General features: G+C 41.3%; 1 protein-coding gene across 1 annotated transcript; it reads right to left on the reverse strand.

Moving 5' to 3' along the window:
* Positions 1–1,592: 1,592 nt before the first annotated feature.
* Positions 1,593–20,876, reverse strand: GPALPP1 (GPALPP motifs containing 1). Its single transcript, XM_075087307.1, has 8 exons — positions 20,733–20,876; positions 14,834–14,978; positions 13,707–13,802; positions 9,564–9,672; positions 5,102–5,236; positions 4,704–4,868; positions 4,190–4,288; positions 1,593–1,927 (listed from the first exon to the last, which is right to left on the reverse strand). The coding sequence occupies exons 1-8, from the start codon at positions 20,815–20,817 to the stop codon at positions 1,709–1,711; spliced, it is 1,053 nt and encodes a 350-aa protein (XP_074943408.1). The 5' UTR covers positions 20,818–20,876; the 3' UTR covers positions 1,593–1,708.
* Between the last annotated feature and the right edge of the window lie 61 nt (positions 20,877–20,937).

The raw sequence follows: 20,937 nt of genomic DNA on the forward strand, positions 1-20,937 counted from the left end.
TCTTTCAGCGTCAGGCAACACCTGAAAATAAATAGATCTCTCAAGGCATTAGGGTTTCCAGAAGTGGGCATGAGGGTCATTTTTTGTCAACCATGAAGATTTAGCTAGTCATGCAATACTCACTGTCATTGCTTTAGTTGCCTAAAAAACCCACAAATGTTCCTAATACTGCCTTTCCAATTAAGAAATCTACTCTTTCTGAATCGCTAGAGAGATGTCATTTAACCCCCAGCTGCAGAGGAGCTCCCCAAAAAGGGGAGGGAGACAACTCAGAACCTAGAAACCTAGTGAGGCCTTGCTTGCTGTTTAAAACCCTCCTCTCGCCGCAAAACGAGAAGGCTCAGAAACTCAAAACTGATTAAAGTAAAACCAGACACAATACAAAACCAGTCCCTCTTCCTCCTGAAGGTAGCAGATATTTCAGATGGCAATATAAACTGTCTATTAAAAAAAAAAAAGCAGCATCTAAATATATTGTACATAAGCATTCATTTGTGACATTGAAAATTCTCCAAGAATTCTCAGTATGCAGAGACTGGGCCTTGGGCTCACGCACACATGCAATGAAATAAGACCAAGTTTTCAGCCACTCGTTTCTGGGGCTCATTGGGTCACTGCTGCGTCAACATGAACCAACCCAGACACCGTCTGTCATGGCAGCCTTTTTTTAAATTACAGTGAACCCCATGATATTTAATACGGAAAATGTGTCACGCTTCCAAACAAGTTGCCAGCATCTCATATATAAAATTATTTTCATATCTAGATATTTTCAGTAACTCCTCAAAAAGGATCCCAAACATTACTCAAGAGAAAAAGGAGGGAAGTACAATTCTAATTCAAAACAATACAACTCTCCCTTCAGCTGCTCCGTGCACACACACAGAAGAGCTAAAGAACTCTAAGCATGGATGTAGATTTTTTAAAATGTCAGACTTCTTTCCTTTCTGACACCTAAGAGCTGTTCTGATCTGCAAATTAACTGACAAAATAAGCTTTATTTCGATTTTCACATTGTATTTGTTTTTAAAAAAGATGGATTTTCTGGTGATAAGCTCTACAAATTGAAACTCATTTTCTCTTCTTGTATACTACCATTTTATAATTAAACCTGCAAATCTTGAGGTTTTATTACTTCTGCTACCACTAGCTCTTCCTGCTATAGTACAGAAATTACCCTGCATACATATAAACCTGTACTTATGTACAGACACAGAATCAGAGACATAAAAGCACTGGGTGGACGTAAAAGCTGCCATTTGAGTTCATCCTCCCCAGCAGAAACACCAGTCAAGCAGTGTCCTGCCCACAAGCCTAAAGGGGATTTTTCCATGGCCTTCAGGTCGGGCTCAGCAAGAATATCTTAAACATGGCAGGAGAAAGGGGGAAACTGCCAACTCCATTGCAAGATCAAATCTAGAGCTCCTTAAAATAATACCTATTTTACTTAATTATTTTTATGCTAACAAAAATTTATATATATCAATGTGTTAAAGTAGCAAACTTACATTATCTTTTATTAAACCAGGACTTCCCTTCACCAGTGTAGTTACAGGTGATCCTCCTTAACAGAGTATTTACAGACGAGGAGAAATAGTTAAACATCAGGGTATTTATTTTGCATACAAATATTTACAGAAAAATACTTAAAAAATTAAGTATTCAAAATGCAATTGACTTAACTTCAAAAAAGCTTCATGCTTTTATGTTATAAAAACATATTGCCTTTACTGTGCTCAAACTTCGTATTGAGGTCTCTGGATTTTCTTATAAGAGCTTTCTTTTGTGCTTCGTCAAATCGATGGACTTTGAGATCCTGGTCTCGGTCAAACGGCCTTCTTTCTTGAGGTTTGTTCTTTTCTTCGGATGCTTTGCTCTTTAGCTTTTTCTGATGTATGTCCATGAGAGATTCTGACCTCTTTGACTCCTGGAAAATGGAAAGAAGGAAGAGGAAATAAAGTATTACAAAATATCAACAACATACAGAAAATCCAGATGGAAAGATTGGAATTAGGAAGGCTAAAATTTCCAGAAAAAGTCGACAGCTCAGTAACTGGAGAACAGAATGATACATTTAGCGCACACAGAGCAGAACGCACGTGTCGTCTTGTTTATGCCAAATAAAATACTAATAATTCACTGACGTTAAAGATACCCATAATGTTGTTGAACCTCCAGAGGTAGTGGAGATAAATTGTAAAAATAATGCAAAAGAAATATAAAAGCTGCTCTGCCATTATTAAGCAGAGACAAATGAAGTCAACATGTCAAGAGAAACACCTCAAAGTACAGGCCCAGTTTCTTATACACTTCCCCACAGCATCCGGTTTTGGTCAGTGCTAATACCCTTTCAACCTTACTCTCATGCACTACTGTTTTTTTAACTTGTACTCTTAACTTTTCAGTACTTGAATCACCTGTTGCGAGGCCATAGGACAAAGTCACAGGTTTGAGCTAGAGAACATACTTTGCCAAGTCAAGGACTTTAGTTGCGTTTACTAAAGAGCAGGAACCAGCCCAAATACAGCATAAAACTTTTGCTCATTTCAGAGGAGCAGGATTAGTTCTCACAAGACTATGTGGCCCCTCTTTTACTCAGGTAAAGCCTATTTGTGTATCCCTAAGTAGTCAATTTCTCAAACTCAAATATTTACAAACCAGACAGATCAGTCCAAACCAATTCTCTCATCGGAGAGAGCAAAAGATAAGCAGCTCTGTCCTCTCCTGTCTAGGAACACGAGATATTTATTCTGAAGGTTCATTTCCCTTCTCTCCCTGTGCAAACACTTACTTCATCACACATACGAATAATAATCGATATGTGACATAAGAAATTTTTTTTATGGAAAACAGAAAATGGACAATACTTAGTCATGGTGTAACTGCGTCAATGTTGACAGAATTGCACTAGGGAATGTGTATGTAATCAGCACCGAGAGAATTAACTGTAAGAAATCATTTAAAAAATGAAAGATCCTGTTTTATGAATGTATCCTTGATAAAGGTCAGTGGAGAAAAACATAGGAAAGAATAGAGGAAAAAACTTAATAAAACCCCAACCACCCAAAAATCAGAAGAGAGCTGATTAAAAAAGTAAAAAATAAAAAACACCAAAACAAAAAAAAGAACCCAAGAAACACTGTTCTTAAACAACATGCTGCCTTCAATTTTTTTTGAGAGAACTCCATTAGCCTTTGAAACAGTAAAGACCCATATATGTTTTATTTTGGCAATGGTACAGAGCAAAGCCCGTAGTTTTACATGAAAATTACTCTACTATATTCAGAATAACAGTAGAAACAGACAATACAGAAGAAATTTAAGACAGCATGCTAATAGCTGTGGATTTGCAAGCCTCTAAGTCAAGAGGGACATGTGACTTAATGAGCTACAAATAAATTATTGAAAGTGCCAGATAAACTTCAATCATGCAATATAAGCCAAGGCTGTGATTCTCAAGTTAATTATACTCTCGAGGGACCAGATTGCCTTCCATAAGACGTCAAGCCATAAATCAGGGAAGAACTGGAACGAGCAGCTGTAAGGCAGGCAATAGGCCATATACTCTGGTGGACAGGGTTGGCAGACAGAAAAGTGAGAGGGAATTTGATATAGAGTTCAGATTTCTTGTAATCAATATCTGTCTGTGAAAATTATCTGCTTCTGCAGAGATGGAGAAAAACTTCATGTAATAATGCTGTTGTAATGAGCAGTTAATGTAATTAACTACATAGTGTAATTAACGCATTCATCTGCTTAGGCCATCAAGCTTCTTTTGGGTTAATGCACATTTTGTCCTAAAAGTTAAAAATTTACTACTGATTTATTCTTGGGATGTTGGTAATTTGGTGAAGCAAGCTAAGATTTGGATTAAGGTTGTTTGCTCCCAGCAGCCATGTCCTGACCTGAGGATGACTTAAGGAAAACAGCACCTAAAACTGGCAAGATATACACAAGCCCCAGTTCTGTCACACTGTTCTCAGCAGCAGCTTGAGGACCCAATCCTGCTCTTGTTGAAGTCCATGGCAAATGTTCTAATGACTTAAACGGCAGTAGATTTGGGTACTAAATGGGAAGACTGCAGTGGCATCACCATGGAAACCAGCAGCGCTAGCAATGAGAACCAGAAGAAAAGATTGAAGGATTAGAAGAAATGCAGGAAAAGGAAGTATTTTGCTATTACACTTACATTGTATGAAGTCACCTGTTCAACAAGTCTCTTGTCTCTCCCAGACAATACAATTTCTTCATTATCCTTACCAGTTGACTTTTTTGCCTCTTCTCTTTCCTGATGAGTAGAAGCAAATCACACACTATAGTAATCAATGTCTGAAGTAAAAAGCAAGGAAAACTATATTTACTTTAATTAAATCTGAAGGGTAGAGGCCACGATAAAGGCTACCAGATATTTTTTGCTCAGCTTGATAAAAGAAGAAACTGGACACACTGTAACTGGAAATTCAATGAGCTGATACAGAGTACCTCACTACTGCAGAAGGGAGAGGGAATAAATTAATATTGTTACTTAAAAATCGTTATTTCCTTGCCTTTACCTTTAAGCCTGAATTAATAAATTCTGATAACAAAGAAAAATCTGGAAAAAAAATTGTATTGAACAGCTCAGGGTATCTTGACTCTGTTTTCACAGAATATCAACAACGTACATACTGCCTGCAGGCATATATGAATGGATAAATGCTCACCTTGGCTTTTCTCTCTCTGTCAGCTGGAGTATCTGTCCAAATAGATCTATCACCCGATTTGTCATCTGCTCTTCTCTTGAATGTTCTTGGGCCAAATCCAAAGCTTTTCAATTCAGGTGGAAGCTCTGTCATCCACGATTCCCTAGTAATTTGCTTGGGTTCATCCTTTACAGAAGAAATAGTGAGGGGGGAGGAGAGAGTGAAAAAGGCATAATAAAAAAATGTTGTCTGAAGCTCTTAGCTTCCAGCAGAAATAATGGATTTTTTCTTTATCTTAACAACTGCAAACACTCAGCATCCCAAGCAGAACTGCAACTGGGTTCACATAGAAGTAGGCAAAGAAAAAACACAAATACACTCCACCAACAAAATATTAGAAATTAATAAATCCAACTTACGCAGTCTGCTGAAGTAAGTTTTTCCTTCATTCTCTGAGCTCTGCGTTCAAATTCTTTAGTCACATCAGAATCCACTGGTCCTTTTGCAGGCATTGGGCCTATAAGATTGTCTTCTTCCTCACTACTATCCGTTACCTTCCAAAAATAAAATGTTTTTCTCAACCATCGTGCTAAGACCATCAATAAACACTTCAGCTTCATAGGATTAGAATGATTTTGTCTAGAAGAGCAAATAAACCTAATGCAATGCATCTGCCAGTCAGATGACAAAAACCTGGACTAAACCTCCAGATTAGACCTGTTCTAGCACTGTAACATGGATACTTAGTCTCCGCATTTCCAAAAGCACCATCTCTGTGGCAACACCACTGGTGAACACAGTGGCAATACACAAAGTCCTGCTGCTTTAGACTGCTCTGCACACAGCCACGTAGCCTCTGTGACCATAGGTAACTTTGAAACACACAAGCATACATACTTTGGGCTTTACCATCCTAAGCAACATTTGGATGCATCTCCATAATAAGGATTGCAATTTCGTGCTGCATGAACTGTCTTGAGCTCAGATTCTGTTAGGATGCTAGAAAGATTAACATGCAAGCTAGGGTACAGTGGCATGCACAGTACTACACCCCTGGGCATATAGTATCTGCCAATCTAATCTCTTGGTTCTGTCATTCAATTCTTCAATCCCTTCTGATGTTGCATTCTAAGCAATTATTTGGACAATGGCTCAAAAAACTGAGTTTGAAATGTTCTAGGTATCAGTAAGAATCTTTGTGGATGCCAGTGGTTGTACAGAAAGCTTACAGGTCCCTCCCAAGTTAAAGCAGTACAGATGTGGACAGAAAATCGTGATGCCACAGTGTCCTGGAAGCAAAGCTAAGGCGCCCAAGATCTACAGAATTGAACAGATTTAGCTACAGCCTGAATGTGGGTGATAAAGCAATGGGAGTAGGATGACATCATGCCTGTATACTCAGAAAGCACAGAGCATTACTTAAGAATATTAAAAATGAGTGCGGCCAGCAGGGCAAGGGAGGTTATCCTCCCCCTCTACTCTGCCCTAGTGAGGCAACATCTGGAGTACTGGGTCCAAATTCTGGGCTCCCCAGTTCAAGAAAGACTGGGAACTACTGGAGAGAGCCCAGCAGAGAGCTACGAAGATGATCAGGGGATTGGAACATCTCTCTTATGAGGAAAGGCTGAGAGACCTTGGTTTGTTCAGCCTGGAGAAGAGAAGACTGAGGGGGGATCTCATTAATGCTTATAAACATCTGAAGGGAGGGTGTCAAGAGGATGGGACTGGACTCTTTTTCAGTGGTGCCCAGAGACAGGACAAGGGGCAATGGGCACAAGTTGGAACACAGGAAGTTCCACCTCAATATGAGGAAAAACTTCTTTCCTGTGAGGGTGCCAGAGCAGTGGCACAGGCTGCCCAGGGAGGCTGTGGAGTCCCTTCCCTGGAGACATTCAAACCCGCCTGGATGCAGTCCTGTGCCCCCTGCTGTGGGTGTCCCTGCTCAAGCAGTGGGGTTGGACAAGATGATCTCCATGGGTCCCTTCCAACCCCTGCCATTCTTTGATTCTGGATATAAGGTGGTGGCAAAGAAGTTTCAAATGAAGGATGCAGACGGGGGTGGGGGGGTGGGGAACGGCTTGTTTTTGTCATACCAAACTTCAGTTACCAGGTGGACATCCTAGAACCAAGACATGACACTGACAGATAAGGGCTCACAAGCAATGGCAAAAACAGTATCAGGAGCCTTCTGTGTAAAGTAAGTCGACCAAGGCAGAGGTGACCCAGTGTAGAACACAAGAACAGAACACAGAACCTCACTAGAAGAGTCACCTACTGGGAGCATGGGGAGGATGAGTGAAAGGAGGAAGAGAGCAGGAAAGGTATCCTGTTACACTGAGTTCAAGCCTAATACTTCAGGCTGCTCATAGCTGGCATCTCACTGCTGTAGAGGGATTTGGGCTAAGACAGTGGGTGTGATATTAGCCACGTTACTCCTACATGTGCCATTTGCTCTAGAAACTGGCGTGCTTCAATGATGCTGCTCCAAGCTAGCAAGCCAGTTGCTCCTGCCTGCCTTTAGGTAAAAGCAGCAGGGAAGGCAAGCTTCAGGTAACAAGAGACACAGCTACGTATGGCTGTGGACCACAAGATGCAAGAAGAGGCTTAGCAAATTTAATGGCTGTATGACCAGTTGCATGAACTAGATCTGAAAGACTGAGAAGGGTGAGAAGCAGCTGGTCATCTATGAATGCCCTCAATGCAAGGTGGTAACACCAATTTCTCTCATCATTTTTCTCAAAAACATATACATAGTCAAGCTTTCACTAATTACCTACCATTGCCATATTGCTTCAACTTTTAGCAAATGGGGTGACTGCACTGTCTCTCTCTCTTTTTTTTGTTAAAGGAGGAGATGGTGGTGAAGAGGAATAACCATCTTGAGAAATCAAGGAAGTAAGACACTTCCCTCTCTCTGTGTGCAAACAAATAAAAAATGCAAAGATATAAGACTTTCATAATAAATTGTACTGTAAAGTACTTGAGGATGAAAGACAAATTCCCTGCTGAGTTTTAATTGAAGAAGCACGTCTTGTTTCCTTTCTCATTAGTCTTACGTTCAATACACTCCATTACCACCTGCCTCAAACAAGATGAAATGAAACAAACATTAAAAAACACAACCTTCAAGATGACGGGGAAATCAATATAAAGGGAAGAGTCAGCATGGAGTAAGCTGCCCCTAAAGATGCACTAGAATACAAAATAATTAAATAAATATCAAAATAAACAAGAAAAATTATTCATCATATTAAAAGGTAAAAAAAAGATAAAGTATTACTAGAAAGAAAAAAGTAGAATAAGTATCGTTCTGCAATAGCTGTAACAAAGCTGATGCTAGAAGATCTATTTATGAGGAAAGAGACTTTTTTGTTTGTAAAATATATAAGCAGATCAGTTTTGACATTGCTGCCTCAAGAGATAAATTGCTTAATCGCTATTTGGAGCCATTAGACTATGAGTATCTTAAAAATGTCAAACAATCATTCTTCATGAAGTATTATGACAACTCTTGCTGTAGGAGGCTGGAGAATGATATACTTCGCAACTACTAATCAAAAAATGAAGTTCCAGAGCAGCCTTTGTCTCATTCCTTCCTGGCATGTCCTGCATGTCCCTGGGAGTTAAAGTATTTTAGAAATAAAGAGAATAACTGTTAATTAGAAACACAGAATCATAGAATCATTAAGGTTGGAAAAGACCTCTAAGATCATCAAGCCCAACGGCCAACCCAACACCACCATGCTTCCTAAACCATGCCCTGAAGTGCCACGTCTACATGTTTTTTGAACACCTCCAGGGATGGCGACTCCACGTCTCTGGGCAGCCTCTTCCAATGCCTGACCACTCTTTCAGTAAAGAAATTTTTACTGATATCCAATTCTTACAAGGAATTAATATTTAGTTTATCATAGCATGAGAAAGATTCAGTTGCCTAAACACTGGTACCCAGCACCATTTTTAATGTCTTAGGGATCCTGCCAGGCTTAAAAGGTGCTGCTCAGGAAGGACGTGAGCTTCTCTAAGGTGCTACTCCCCGTCTGCCAGCCCGCTACAGATAATTCACAGCCCTCAGAATGGTACCAGAGGCCCGTGTTTAGGGAGCTGAATCTTCACAATACTTCTAGCTGTGTTTTATCACACATCTTATTCCTGAATGTTCTTTAATAGTACATACATTATTTTGCAGCTAGGGATTAGACAATAGGATTTCTACCTAGTCTTTACCTAACCTCACGAGACCAGCCAAAAAACACAAACCAAAAAACTGTGTCAGTGTCAGTGCCCTGCTCTGCCTCACTCCCAGTTACAGATATCATCTTGCTATTGATAAGAACGAGTGACTCTGTAGTGTCATTCTTGATTGCGTTCTTTTGTATAAACTTATTTAATGCACCCACTAATAAACATTTTTAAGGAGGTGAAGATATGTGAAATATTCAATCATTTTGCTTCCCCATCAGCAAAGGGGTAAAAGCTTGAATTACAGATAAATATTTTCATTCTAACAGGCTGCATTATTTCTTTAATGTCTTTAAAAATTTGAACTTTGCCAAGATGTTCACTTGTGAAGGACATCACACCAAAAGAAAGGATGGAAAAACATTACCATGATTGCAGTTTAGGATGCCTAGATATTGTGTTCAGTGAGCGCATCAGCTGTTTAACAGCTAAATCACAACAAACAGGCCAGCCTTTTTCTTTTTTTAAGGCTTATTTACTCTTCAGTATTTGACTCAGGCAAAAATATGCCAGACACTTTCTGGTCTAAAATTAAACTGTCATGCTGAAAAGTATGTCTAGTAGACTTTTTCAGGCTCCTACTTGTTTAAGCATTTCAGATAGCTTGTACTAAAACAAAAGGCTTCTGTTTTCACAAACCTGGGTATGGAATTCTGACGAAACAGACGGTCCTATGGAACATCTGCTATTCCCAGTGTCCTGTGAAGGTTTCTTAAAGCCAGGTGGTAATGCAGGACCTATAATGGGCCTTGAGAGGGAAAAAAAATTGAAATCTTGGTTTTCAGTTGAGGGGGGAAAAAATCCTGGAAGTAACATAAACAACATGGAGAGTACATTAAATTACAGTCTTCCACTGTTTGCTGCAGGAAAAAATGTAATAGATTAATATAAAAATAAAAAATAAATGTTGATGAGAAGTATGATTCTCCATCCTCCCCATGTCAAGTGTGCCCCCTATGTGCACACTATAGAAATAACTGAATAAGAAGAGTTTCTCTGTTTTCCAGGAGGACCTCTGCACACAGCTAGGATGCAAGAAAACTGCAAAAGTTGCAGCATGTAGTGAAGGACGTCCACTTATTTCTTCCCTAAGCTTCCTTCACCAGATTCAAGAGCAATGAAGAGGTGGGAAGTCAAGTATACGCTACTCTCTCTAGCAACAAAGCCAATTTCGTTCATTCTTGTCTTGCACCACAGTTTCACTGTCCTTCAATAAACAGAATCAGCGAACTGCTCTGATTTTAAGTTTATTCTCCCCTGGAGTCGGGACAAGAGAAGAAAAGTTTTGTGATCCCAGGCAACTTCGTGGACTTGTTTTTACACAGCAGCTCTGCAAGCAGTACAATTCAAGTGTCTCCATGAACACAGAAAGGTGAGAATCTCTTTCCAATAGTGAAAACATTTCAAAGCAAACTACAAACTTGCTTGCAGTACTGAAAAGACTTTTGTATGAGTTCCTCTTAATAATGCACCACGTTTTTCAAAACTAATAAAAGCTAATTAAAAACTTAAACAATTATCACCTGCAGAAATATCCAAGTGACAGTATTCTCACACTGTATCAGGAGAGACCTTGTTTATTATAATCTTCAGTTTCTGAGCTTTAGGGTGATCAAATGTAACACAACATGAATTGCATTATGCTAATGATGGTCTTCTACTACACCCCGTATAATCTAATCAGTACAGTCCTGCTGTAGTGATATTATTGTCAGCATTTGAAGAGGGGAAATAAAAAGCAGGAAGTCCTGCCAAAAAGCCCACCACAGACTGGCAGACACAAGCAATAAATGTGAGCTCAGGCCAGGATGAGGGCACTGGTGAGGTTTCAAACCCAGGCAAGAGGTCTGGGTTAAATTTGAAGTTCCACCCCCACCTAGCTGCTGCAAAAAAGAAACAGCTTTTATTTTCCTTTGTTCATTTCTGACTGCTTTCTTGTTAAGACCATATTTTAAAATTCCCAATACAATTTAGAGAGATTGACTTTAAATCTACACAGACTTGACCAAAACAATCTTTTATTTTAGTATACAAGTACCTTTATTTTGCAGGGAGAGACAGTTAAACCAAACTATGAAAAAAGTTTTCTATTAAAATATAGAAGAACATCTATGTTGTGGGCTGTATCTGTGCAAGTTGTGAAAAAGAACAGATCTCAAATACTTTGCTTTGCTTCCATCACAGCTAAAAGGTCTCTCCAAGAAATATAAAAATGGTTCCCACATTCATTCCTCCCATGCCTTCCACTTCTATCTTCCCCCCCCCCAATAAATAACCCTGTTGCTTGGGTCCTTCCTCAGCAGCACACAGCCAGCATGATTCCTGACAGTTTCCTGGATGTCCAAAGGCTCTCTGAACAGATGAAGTGAATATAAATAAAACTCTGTTAAACACATTTTGCTGCTGTTGGCAACTTTGGTGCCTATCTATGCACATTCAAAAAACCACCCCAGACTTGTCATGAATTAAGCTTTCACTTAAGGAATATTAGATTTCATGTATGGCAAAGAATGCTTTCCTCTCGTTGGACTTGGAGTCCTTGCTAATGCATGTTTCAAGATGGGCATTTCAGAATTCTTCTGATGTGTAACATAACATTTTTAAAGGTAACCTTCGCTCTTTACCTTGATGTGTGAGTACTTCGGGAATATTTACGAGTGCTCTGTTTGTGTCTAACACTCATAAACAGCAATATCCTTTCCAAAGGTGAAGGAAATCTGTTCATATTTTTTTTTTATCCTAGAATGATTTGAACAATTCTTAACAAGCTGCAGATTGCCACATGAGCTGCTCCTAATCATGAATACGTTGCTTTGACAAGTCTGGAAAGATGTAACCGAACAAAAGTTTTTATAAAACGAGTATGTCACACAGAGCTAATAAACAGTATGTCCATACATTGAAACAAACAGCCTGCATGGCTTTCAATTATTCATGACTAGACCATCAGCTGGCAATCTGCTCAACGCTAGGGGCAATGCAGCGGGGAGACAGTTAACAGCATTGTGTCTACACCCTGCACAGCTTACGCGCCTCAATGTGTCAATACAACTAGACTGCCAGGTGTATGGGGGTGGAAGACAGACAAGGCGCTTCCCACTCATCACACCTTTCCCACCTATTCAGGGAATCGGGCTGGGTACAAACCAGCTCAGCTCAATCTGCTTTCTCGCTGTGTGCTAGAAGCAGTTGTACAGTAAGCTATGACAAAAAAAACCCAAAAAACAATCAAACAAAAAAAACCCCAAACCCTAGCAAGTGCCTTTTCCTGCTTTAATCTTTCAAACTCACAGCCACAGAGCAGACTCTTTCCCTCTGAGTGTAAATGGAAGTTATCCAAAGTATTGGAAATAAACTGCTAAGTAGAAATAAAAGTTGGGTGCATATACAAAAGACTAAGATTATATGATGGGTGACCACCTGTATTACTGCTCACCTCTCTGACCTTCAAACTACAAGTTGCCTCTTTTCTTCCTCTTCTCCTTTGCGCACTTTGACATAACATTTTACTACAGGAATATTCACGTCAAAAAAAAAAAAAAAGAAAGCAAGAAGGCTACCTCTGCTGATATTAAAAGCTACAAGCATTTATTTACTTTATTTGAGATCACATTATTTTTAGTGACTTCCTAAATTTTCTAATTAAATTAACACATTGTGCATATGAAATACAAGGAAAAAGAAAAAAATTCATTACTCTTGGGACCATCAGATCACCAAACGAGCCCACTAAGCACGATACCCACAATTACAGAAGAGTGTGTCATTTACAGCAAAGTGTAACCAAATATGTACGAAGAGATTACTTCCAAATAACCTCAGTTACATAAATTCTTGTTTTCCTAACTGCTGCCAAGCATCACAAAAATTTATCCAAACTAAAAACAAATTCAACTTTGAAATTTCCTTCAAGAAACATACACAGCTTGACAACAAAGTGAGTCACTTTTCTAGAATTGAAAACTCATACCTGACAGGTAGGTATTGATTTATCTACCAGCTCCCTATTGCTCTGAGGAAGATAATAGTGATCAAAGACTATCTTGTACCTTTCATCAAAAATCACCCACTTGGATGTACCAATTTCACTACAGATTATAGTTTCAAATTATAGATGGAAGTCCACAGATTGATATATAGACTAGATGGCTGTGAGACATGGTTAAGTTCTGCATAGAAAAACCCATAAATAGGTTTTTTTGCTAAGTACGTTATAATTGTGTGCAATCAAATGGAAAGCTTCCTGACAGAGGCTATAAATCACACTTATTTGCTTAGCCCTGACAGCTTGCTTTCTAGAAAGCACTACACTGTTCAGATTAGTATTCTACCTGGAGACACATAAACAATAAACCATGGTGCATTAGCAAACAACTATTTCAGTAATCTGCATCGCATTGCACCACACAAAAGCTAACCACCCTATTCCCTCACAGCCCAGAATGGACTACAGAACTACGACTCCTTGTACCTGTAATTTGTTTTTTCCGCAGTGATCTGAGACCTATCATAAGAAATGGAAGGAACTTGGCATTCAAAATATAATTCAGCCAACTGACATTTTTTCTTTTTCTCTCCAACCTTCCAACCAGGTAGAGGGGGGCCCACGTGTTCTGTTTCAAGGGAATGCTGTTCCCATTCTCAGAATGGGGAGGAAGCAATTTTAATGCTCTGAATCTGAAGTGCACAACTGAAGTGTTCTGTAATAGTGCCACAAAATATTTTACCCAAAATAACTGCGTTTTAAGGGAAGGAGTCTGAACATAATCCCATTTTAATTACCTCTCTGGAGAATCATCCTGTTTTTTAAATCCAGGAGGAAGAGCAGGCCCAAAAAAGCCATCATCGTCATCATCTTCCTGAATTCTTTTTGGCTTTCTGCAAATACAGAGATTTCATGTAATAATTACCTTGACATGCATAAAAATTATCTACATTTTTAAAAGGAAAAAAAAAAAACCCCATAAAATTATTCCAGACAGTCTTATGTACTAAATATCCTGCTGTTACCAAGGAAACAGTGCAAAAGGATCCAAAATAATTTGAAGCAATTAAAATATTGGGAGCATAAGCTTCACTCCAAAAATGCTCTGACATTTAAAAAAACATTAAGAATGCTTTTGCTGTAGAAAAGAGTATAATAATGTTGAAATACCATTTTCTAGTCACAAAGTAATTTTAAATTCAGCACACTTCTTTCTCCATTTTTATACAGTCTGCATTTTGATTAGTATTTTTCTCAGTTCAATTCTAATGAACCGAAAAACTGTTTAATAAGACAACAAGAAAAGAAGCGAGCAATAATTACTCTAACACTCATTAAGATGGCATAATGCCCTTCAAGTCCCTTGCACAAGGCCTAACACAAACACAGGCAAGTTCTTCATACAGCAATTGTGAGTAAACAACCTCACCAAATGCGAGTGTGTGCAAACTCCTGTTATTGGCTAAACAATTTGGGGTTTTTTTTCAGTAGCATTGACTTAACTAAATGCATAAATTCATGCCCATAAGTAGTTCTTATGACCTCTCAGTGAGAGGTAGTATACCACAAACAGGGCAAAACTCAAGTACCAAATCCTTACATACATGGTAAGTGGTGTCTGTCCTTAGTATAAACAAACGAAACATTAAGGGTTTTATTACTTTAATTGCAGAACTGTGCAAACTGAAACATGCAAATACAGAGATCTGATTGCCCTAAATAACTTAATTCCACCACAGGGTGTTGAACAGGTCAGCTGAACATTCTGGACTGCAAAGAGCGTGCAGAACATGTCATCAAGCTTTACACAGGTACAGGGTTTACCTTTTTATTTATATACTACTGTGCCTTTCTCAGAATTTATGCACTCACATTTCATTTGTAATACAATGTAAACATACAAATAACCTAAGAACATACTCACTTGGGTGCTGGATCTCCTTCTGTCTCCTCTTCCGAATCTCTGTTTACATCTCTATGTAGAGGAAGAGATTCCGAGTCATCACCACTGTCAGGACTTTCTGAGCTACAGCTGCTTTTATAGTCTGGAGGCAGTGCTGGGCCTGCAACTGAACATCCAGAGTTATTTGGGATACTTGTTATTAAACATGTCAAAGGAGTATGATCTATCTTGGTATTCCCAAAACACATATCTACCTAGAATCAAGTCTATTAAATCATTGCTCTGTCTAGTATTTGGAAAAGGTATCTAAACAAACTTCTAGAAGTTACTTTTTCAGCACCATATTTCAATGAAGAACCCCCACCCCCAAATTAAATTAGTACATTATGAACCCATTACTATATTAATATCTTCTGGAACAGGACTAGAAAGCCCTGTTTTATCTAACAACTGATTTACAATGCATACGGTATAAAGTAGTATATTTAAAAGAAAATACCACCTCAATAAAGCATTTGAAGCTTACTAATGAAAAATCACATCATTTGTACATACACAAAACGGGAGACCATAGATTAGTGGAATTTAATTGCCAGCCTGCTTTAGGAAGGGTTTAACAACTAAGGTTATTCCTGGTTCAGCTTGAACAGCAGGCACAGACTTAGGTACTCTGCTGAAAAAGGGATGATTTAGGCATTCAGAATCCTTGCTGTCAGAAGGCCGGGGCAGTGGATGGAGCTCTTATGCTCCAGTCAACCCTTCACCCCCTAGAGTAATGAGGAAGGGGGATATCCCAACAAAGGAAAAATTAAGACTCTAACACTGCTAATGGGCCTGAACTGTTTCTGGCACCATCCCCACCAGCAGGCATGGTTCTTTCTAGACTTATTTGGACATAGTACCATATACCCTGGGTCCAGGAGTAGGTTAGCCACTGATCATAACAGCGAATGCCCCCCCAAACGAGATACTTAACACAGATACCCTCACAGGTGCAATCAACACAGAGCCCACCAGAGTAAGTGAAGACCAGCAATGGTCCCAAGGTAAGAGCCCTTCCAGACCCAGGGCAGAATGTGCAGGGCCAGCACCAGTTTACACACACCGCATGAACAGTCATCTGATATAGTGGGGATTTGATCCTACTGATGATTTAGCATCCTGAAACACAGACACCATTCCTCCTTTTAATATTTCAAGCATTGAGTCCAAGACTGACAGGACAGAAAGATGTTTTGATGGTGAAAAGACATTGTTAGCTTTATGAATAGTAAAGGGTTAGATGAAAAGATGAGATGCAATAAACCCATGCAAATTAAGGGTACCAGGAAATTACATTTCCAGTTAAAGAACTACGACTTTTTGATGGTGCAAAATAAAACCTGATACAGATTACAGTTCCATTGTTAGCTGACAAAGGCTAGGCAGAAACTGAGTCCTTCAAGTGAGCTTCATAAAGCTTTTAGTTAGTTATCTTTACCACAAGACACAGAACAAGGCCAGTCTACTAGTTACAAAGTATCCAGACAGATCTGCCACTTATTTTGTTTTCTGTTTTAATGGGAAAGACTTTAACCGGGACATACAAATCCATTTCAGCACTAAGACGTTAACAAAACACAGCACCCCAGCCGATAAATGGAAAGTAAGCTCAAGATGAGAGGGAACCAACAGATGAATGATAAACAGGAATAAAGACTGCTGTCAAGAAGTCTCCCATCTTGGTATGAGAAACACCACTGGATAAAAAGCACTCAAAAACCAGACAAAAATCCGCACAACAGCTTTCTCCAGCCACCTGCTGCTGTGATATCATGAAAGCAGAGTTTCATTTGCTCCAAATGCAGTCAGGTAAGAGAAAGGACTTGGAGCGAAAGGAGCAAACTGAGATGCAGTTTGATGAGTCTGATACTGCAGAGGAAGAGAGAAATTTGGAGCAGCTTTGTGAGCTGGAAAGAACTAGTAAAACCAAAATTATTTTAGGAAGGAGACTGGTCCCACTGGCACACTGTCCAACACCAGGGCTAACATATACACTTTGTATCCCAATTCTTCCCCGTTATGCTGGCACAACTGCTTGTGTGGGCTGTGCAATTAAATAGATCAGGAACCTTAAGAGGCATAAAAATAACACTGCAAAACCCAGCACTCCCCTGAAAGAACTGCTTGTTCGTGGAACTGCAGCCTAAGCAGGTCAACCAGAAACAAGAGAGGCAGAGACTGATTCATGAAGGGAAAATGGCATTTAAAGCCTGGGGAAGGAAAAGTCATTGGACATGGTGAAAAAAGTAGAGGAGGAAGAGACCTGGGAGAACAGGGATTAAAAATTAATATTGTCATGGTACTGACTGAGACTAATAAACAGCAAGGCGAGGATAGAGCATTGGATCGGGGTGGGGTGAGGAGCGGCAGGGAAGAGTAGAGATGAAGGAATGAGAATTGCTAAGCATAGATTCTGGGAGCAAAGAAAGGAAAGGGTAAAGAGGGAGGCCAAGATCTAATGAGGAAGTTCCCTGAGAGCCACTGAAAAGTGGAAAGATATCAATCAAAGGAGGAACAGAGGAGAGTTCAGAGTGTCAGAAAACTAAAACCAATGAGGTGAGGAAGAGAAATGGATGTAGCAATGGTAGAGCAACTGGAAAGCAAGGAAGTAACCAGAACTCGGAACAACTCGGAGCAGGGCAGTGGGATAAAAAAACGTGAGGAGACAATTTTGGGGATGGAGAGGAGAGAAACAGACCAAGGATACATCTCAAGTCAGACAGAAGTGAATGTTTCACAGCTGCTGTAAGTAGCCATCCTACTACTGTTGCTCTGACTTGGCCTCTCCATTGAGCTTGCTCTGGGGACTATCCAGCTGAAAATGAAGTAAATTCAATTCAGAAGCCAAATGAAAACCTACTTTTTGTTTTGGATTTTGCTAGGTTAATTTCTGCTGTATTTAGTGATTCTAAGCAATCTACCATGCCATCGGACAGGCACTGGGAATCTCTCAAGGACAGAGAGGAGCAGAGCCTTTCACCTTCAGCAACAGTGGCAGATCAACTCAGACACACCACGTCAACGCATCTGTACTTCAACAAATGTGGCCTCAATGCTGCAATATCCAAAACCCCCATCTGCATCTTTGGCTATTTTTAGCCACTCCGCAGCATTTCTCTCCTGCTGGTATAAGGACAGCACAGAGGAAGAGACAAACGGGCCAAAAAGGAACTATGATTCTTCTAGCAGGAGCACATATAGGTAGCTTCAAAGAATCATCATGACTTGAAGAACTGGGAGGGAGATGAGCGTGTCCTGTGGGGTGGACAGTGACAAGCTGAAGAAGGAAAGGTAATGGATTTACCACGAACGAGCTTTTGAGTCCGTCCAACTAGCATTTGCTCCCATCCTGGTCCTGATTCAGTGTCGCAGGGTCTGAGTAGCATCAGTTCCCTGACACCGACAGAGGTTGGTACCTCCTGGCAAAGCCCATTTTGTCTCTCCCTGTGCTGACCTACAGGCAGGGCTACAACTGGCACTTCACCTTAGTTACTCCCTTATCTTCTGAGGCAGGGATGCACAAGGAAATGCACAACTGAGCTTTTAACTCTGCTCATGTTTCACAATGCAAAACACCACATGTTAACATCAATGCGATTACACAAGTTACAATTACTATATCTTCAGTTTTCCTTATTCAAAAAAAAAAAAAAAAGAAAATTCTGCCCGTTCTGTCTCAAGACCCAGCAAGTGTTACAGTGCAGAAGACACTTGTGGCAGCCCCACCACACGATTTTGTCACTCGGAACCTCCAGGTGCAGGGCTCCAGCTGGAGCTGTGCTTCTGTACAACAAAGTGCATTACGCCAAGTTGCTCTCTCTTCCTCCCCTGCACTGCAGTGGTATGCCTCACATGTTGAGCAGGTACACTTAGTGTTGGCCCAAGCTGTTTTAAGTCAGGAAACGTTTAGAAAAGTTATAAAAAACAATTTGATGGGTTTTTTGTTATGTTTTTTAAAGGGAAAAAAATTCCTTCATCCACTTCATACAGAAATCCGCAAGCAGGTCTACCAGAGTAACTGTACTACTATGGAGTTGGTGTACACTAGTACAAAAAAATGGACAAACTAGGCTGAGTAACCTAGACTAGGTACTGCCAAAACACTTGCTATCACAAACCATGGCCTAATGATAAGTTTAACTTATTCTGTTCAGTGGATTCATACATGGTATAGATATTTGCAACATGTATCAGTATGTCAATAGAAAGAAAATGAATAAGCCATCAATGCAAATATGAATAGGAAAGGCTGCATCAAACAAGCCTGTAGTGAGAACTTCCAAAGCCAAGCTTCTGGCTGGAGCATGGTGTTGCTATGGTGTCAGCTAAAGCAGCAGCTTTGCTCTTGCTTCCTATTGCTCCCTCTTCTGGATTAAAAAATGAGAAGAGCAGGCAAGCACAGCAAACCTTTCCCACCGAAGCTGCTTTGTTTGGAATAACTGAATGATCACCAAAACACTGCCAGAAACTGAATAAGTATCCTAGTGACCTGAACCTGGATTAAAGACAGACAGCATTAACACTCCAACTGCTACTTCCAGGCATATTGATACAGAACACATAGGAGTTTAAGTGGGGGAAATAGCTCCATGGCAGGAGAGCCAGCCTGGCAGCCTGCTGGTCTCAGAGAGGTCCCACTTCTGATGTGACCACACTCAACACTGGAGATGCTGGCAGGTGAGGCACCACAGCCTCACTGGCCACAGGTCAATTCTGCATCCCAGGGAAAGCTGACTGAAAAACAACAGTGTCATGATGTGTTTTGGTTTGACAAAGGAAAGTATGCTGTGAGGACCTAAACACCACTTTTTTTTTCGGCCCACTAACTTCATAGAATCATAGAATCATTAAGGTTGGAAAGGACCTCTAGGATCATCATGTCCAACCATCAAGCCAACACCACCAGGCCCCCTAAACCATGCCCTGAAGCGCCACGTCTACACATCTTTTAAATACCTCCAGGAATGGAGACTCAACCACCTCTGGGCAGCCTGTTCCAATGCCTGACCACTCTTTCAGTAAGGAATTTTTCCTAATATCCAATCTAAACCTCCCCTGAAGCAGCTTGGGAAAAGAGACCAACACCCACCTCACCACAACCTGCTTTCAGGTAGTTGTAGAGAGCGATAAGGTCTCCCCTCAGCCTCCTCTTCTCCAGACTAAACAACCCCAGCTCCCTCAGCTGATCCTGATAAGACTTGTTCTCCAGACCTTTCACCAGTTTTGTTGCCCTTCTTTGGACACACTCCAGCACCTCAATGTCCTTCTTGTATTGAGGGGCCCAAAACCGAACACAGCAGCATTTGAGGGGCGGCCTCACCAGTGCCGAGTGCAGGGGCACGGTCACCGCCCTGACAATCCTTTCGCGCTCGGAGCTACTGAAGAGCACGGGCCTGAAAGCACGTATTGGACTTAAGCAGGAAAGTAATAAACAGAGTAATGCAGTACTTTTTTTCAAACAGGTTTCTAAACCGTTTCGCACCTGTAGCACCCCACCTCGTGAGATTATTTTTTCCTGAAAAAGCCACTATAAACACCCCCTACCCCAGACCAGCCTCACGGCTCCGTCCCACCTCGGAGCCGCCTCACTCCGACCCCAGGAGCGGCCCCACGCCCCCTTCGGCCCCCCAACCCACCCGGACCCACCGAGGGGCCCTGAGGGGCGGCGAAACACGGGAGACACCCCTCCCCTCTCCCCCCGCCCCCCCCCGGGGGGCTGCCACGCGCGTGTAGCCGTGTTGCACGGTAGGATGGGGGAGGCGGCCTCCCCTGGCAGGGAGGGGGGAGCCCTCCCCGAGTCCCCTTCCGAGCGAGCCCCCGGGCGGGGGAAGAGGAGGCGGCCGGGGCGGAGCGGGGGTGAGCGGCCGCGGCGCCTCACCCTGGCCGAAGTCCTCATCCGGGTCCGCCTCGGCGCGGCGCTGGAAGCCGGGCGGCAGCGCCGGGCCGATCAGCTCGCGGGCCATAGCCGGGTGCGGCGGGGGGAGCGCGCCGCAGCGCGCATGCGCCGCAGCGCCCCACCCTCTGCCCCGCCCTCTCCCCCGCCCCATTCCGCTTCCCCGCCCCGCCGCTGGATGACGCAATCA

Source organism: Phalacrocorax aristotelis, chromosome 1 (assembly GCF_949628215.1).
Source record: "Phalacrocorax aristotelis chromosome 1, bGulAri2.1, whole genome shotgun sequence".
NCBI lineage: Eukaryota > Metazoa > Chordata > Aves > Suliformes > Phalacrocoracidae > Phalacrocorax > Phalacrocorax aristotelis.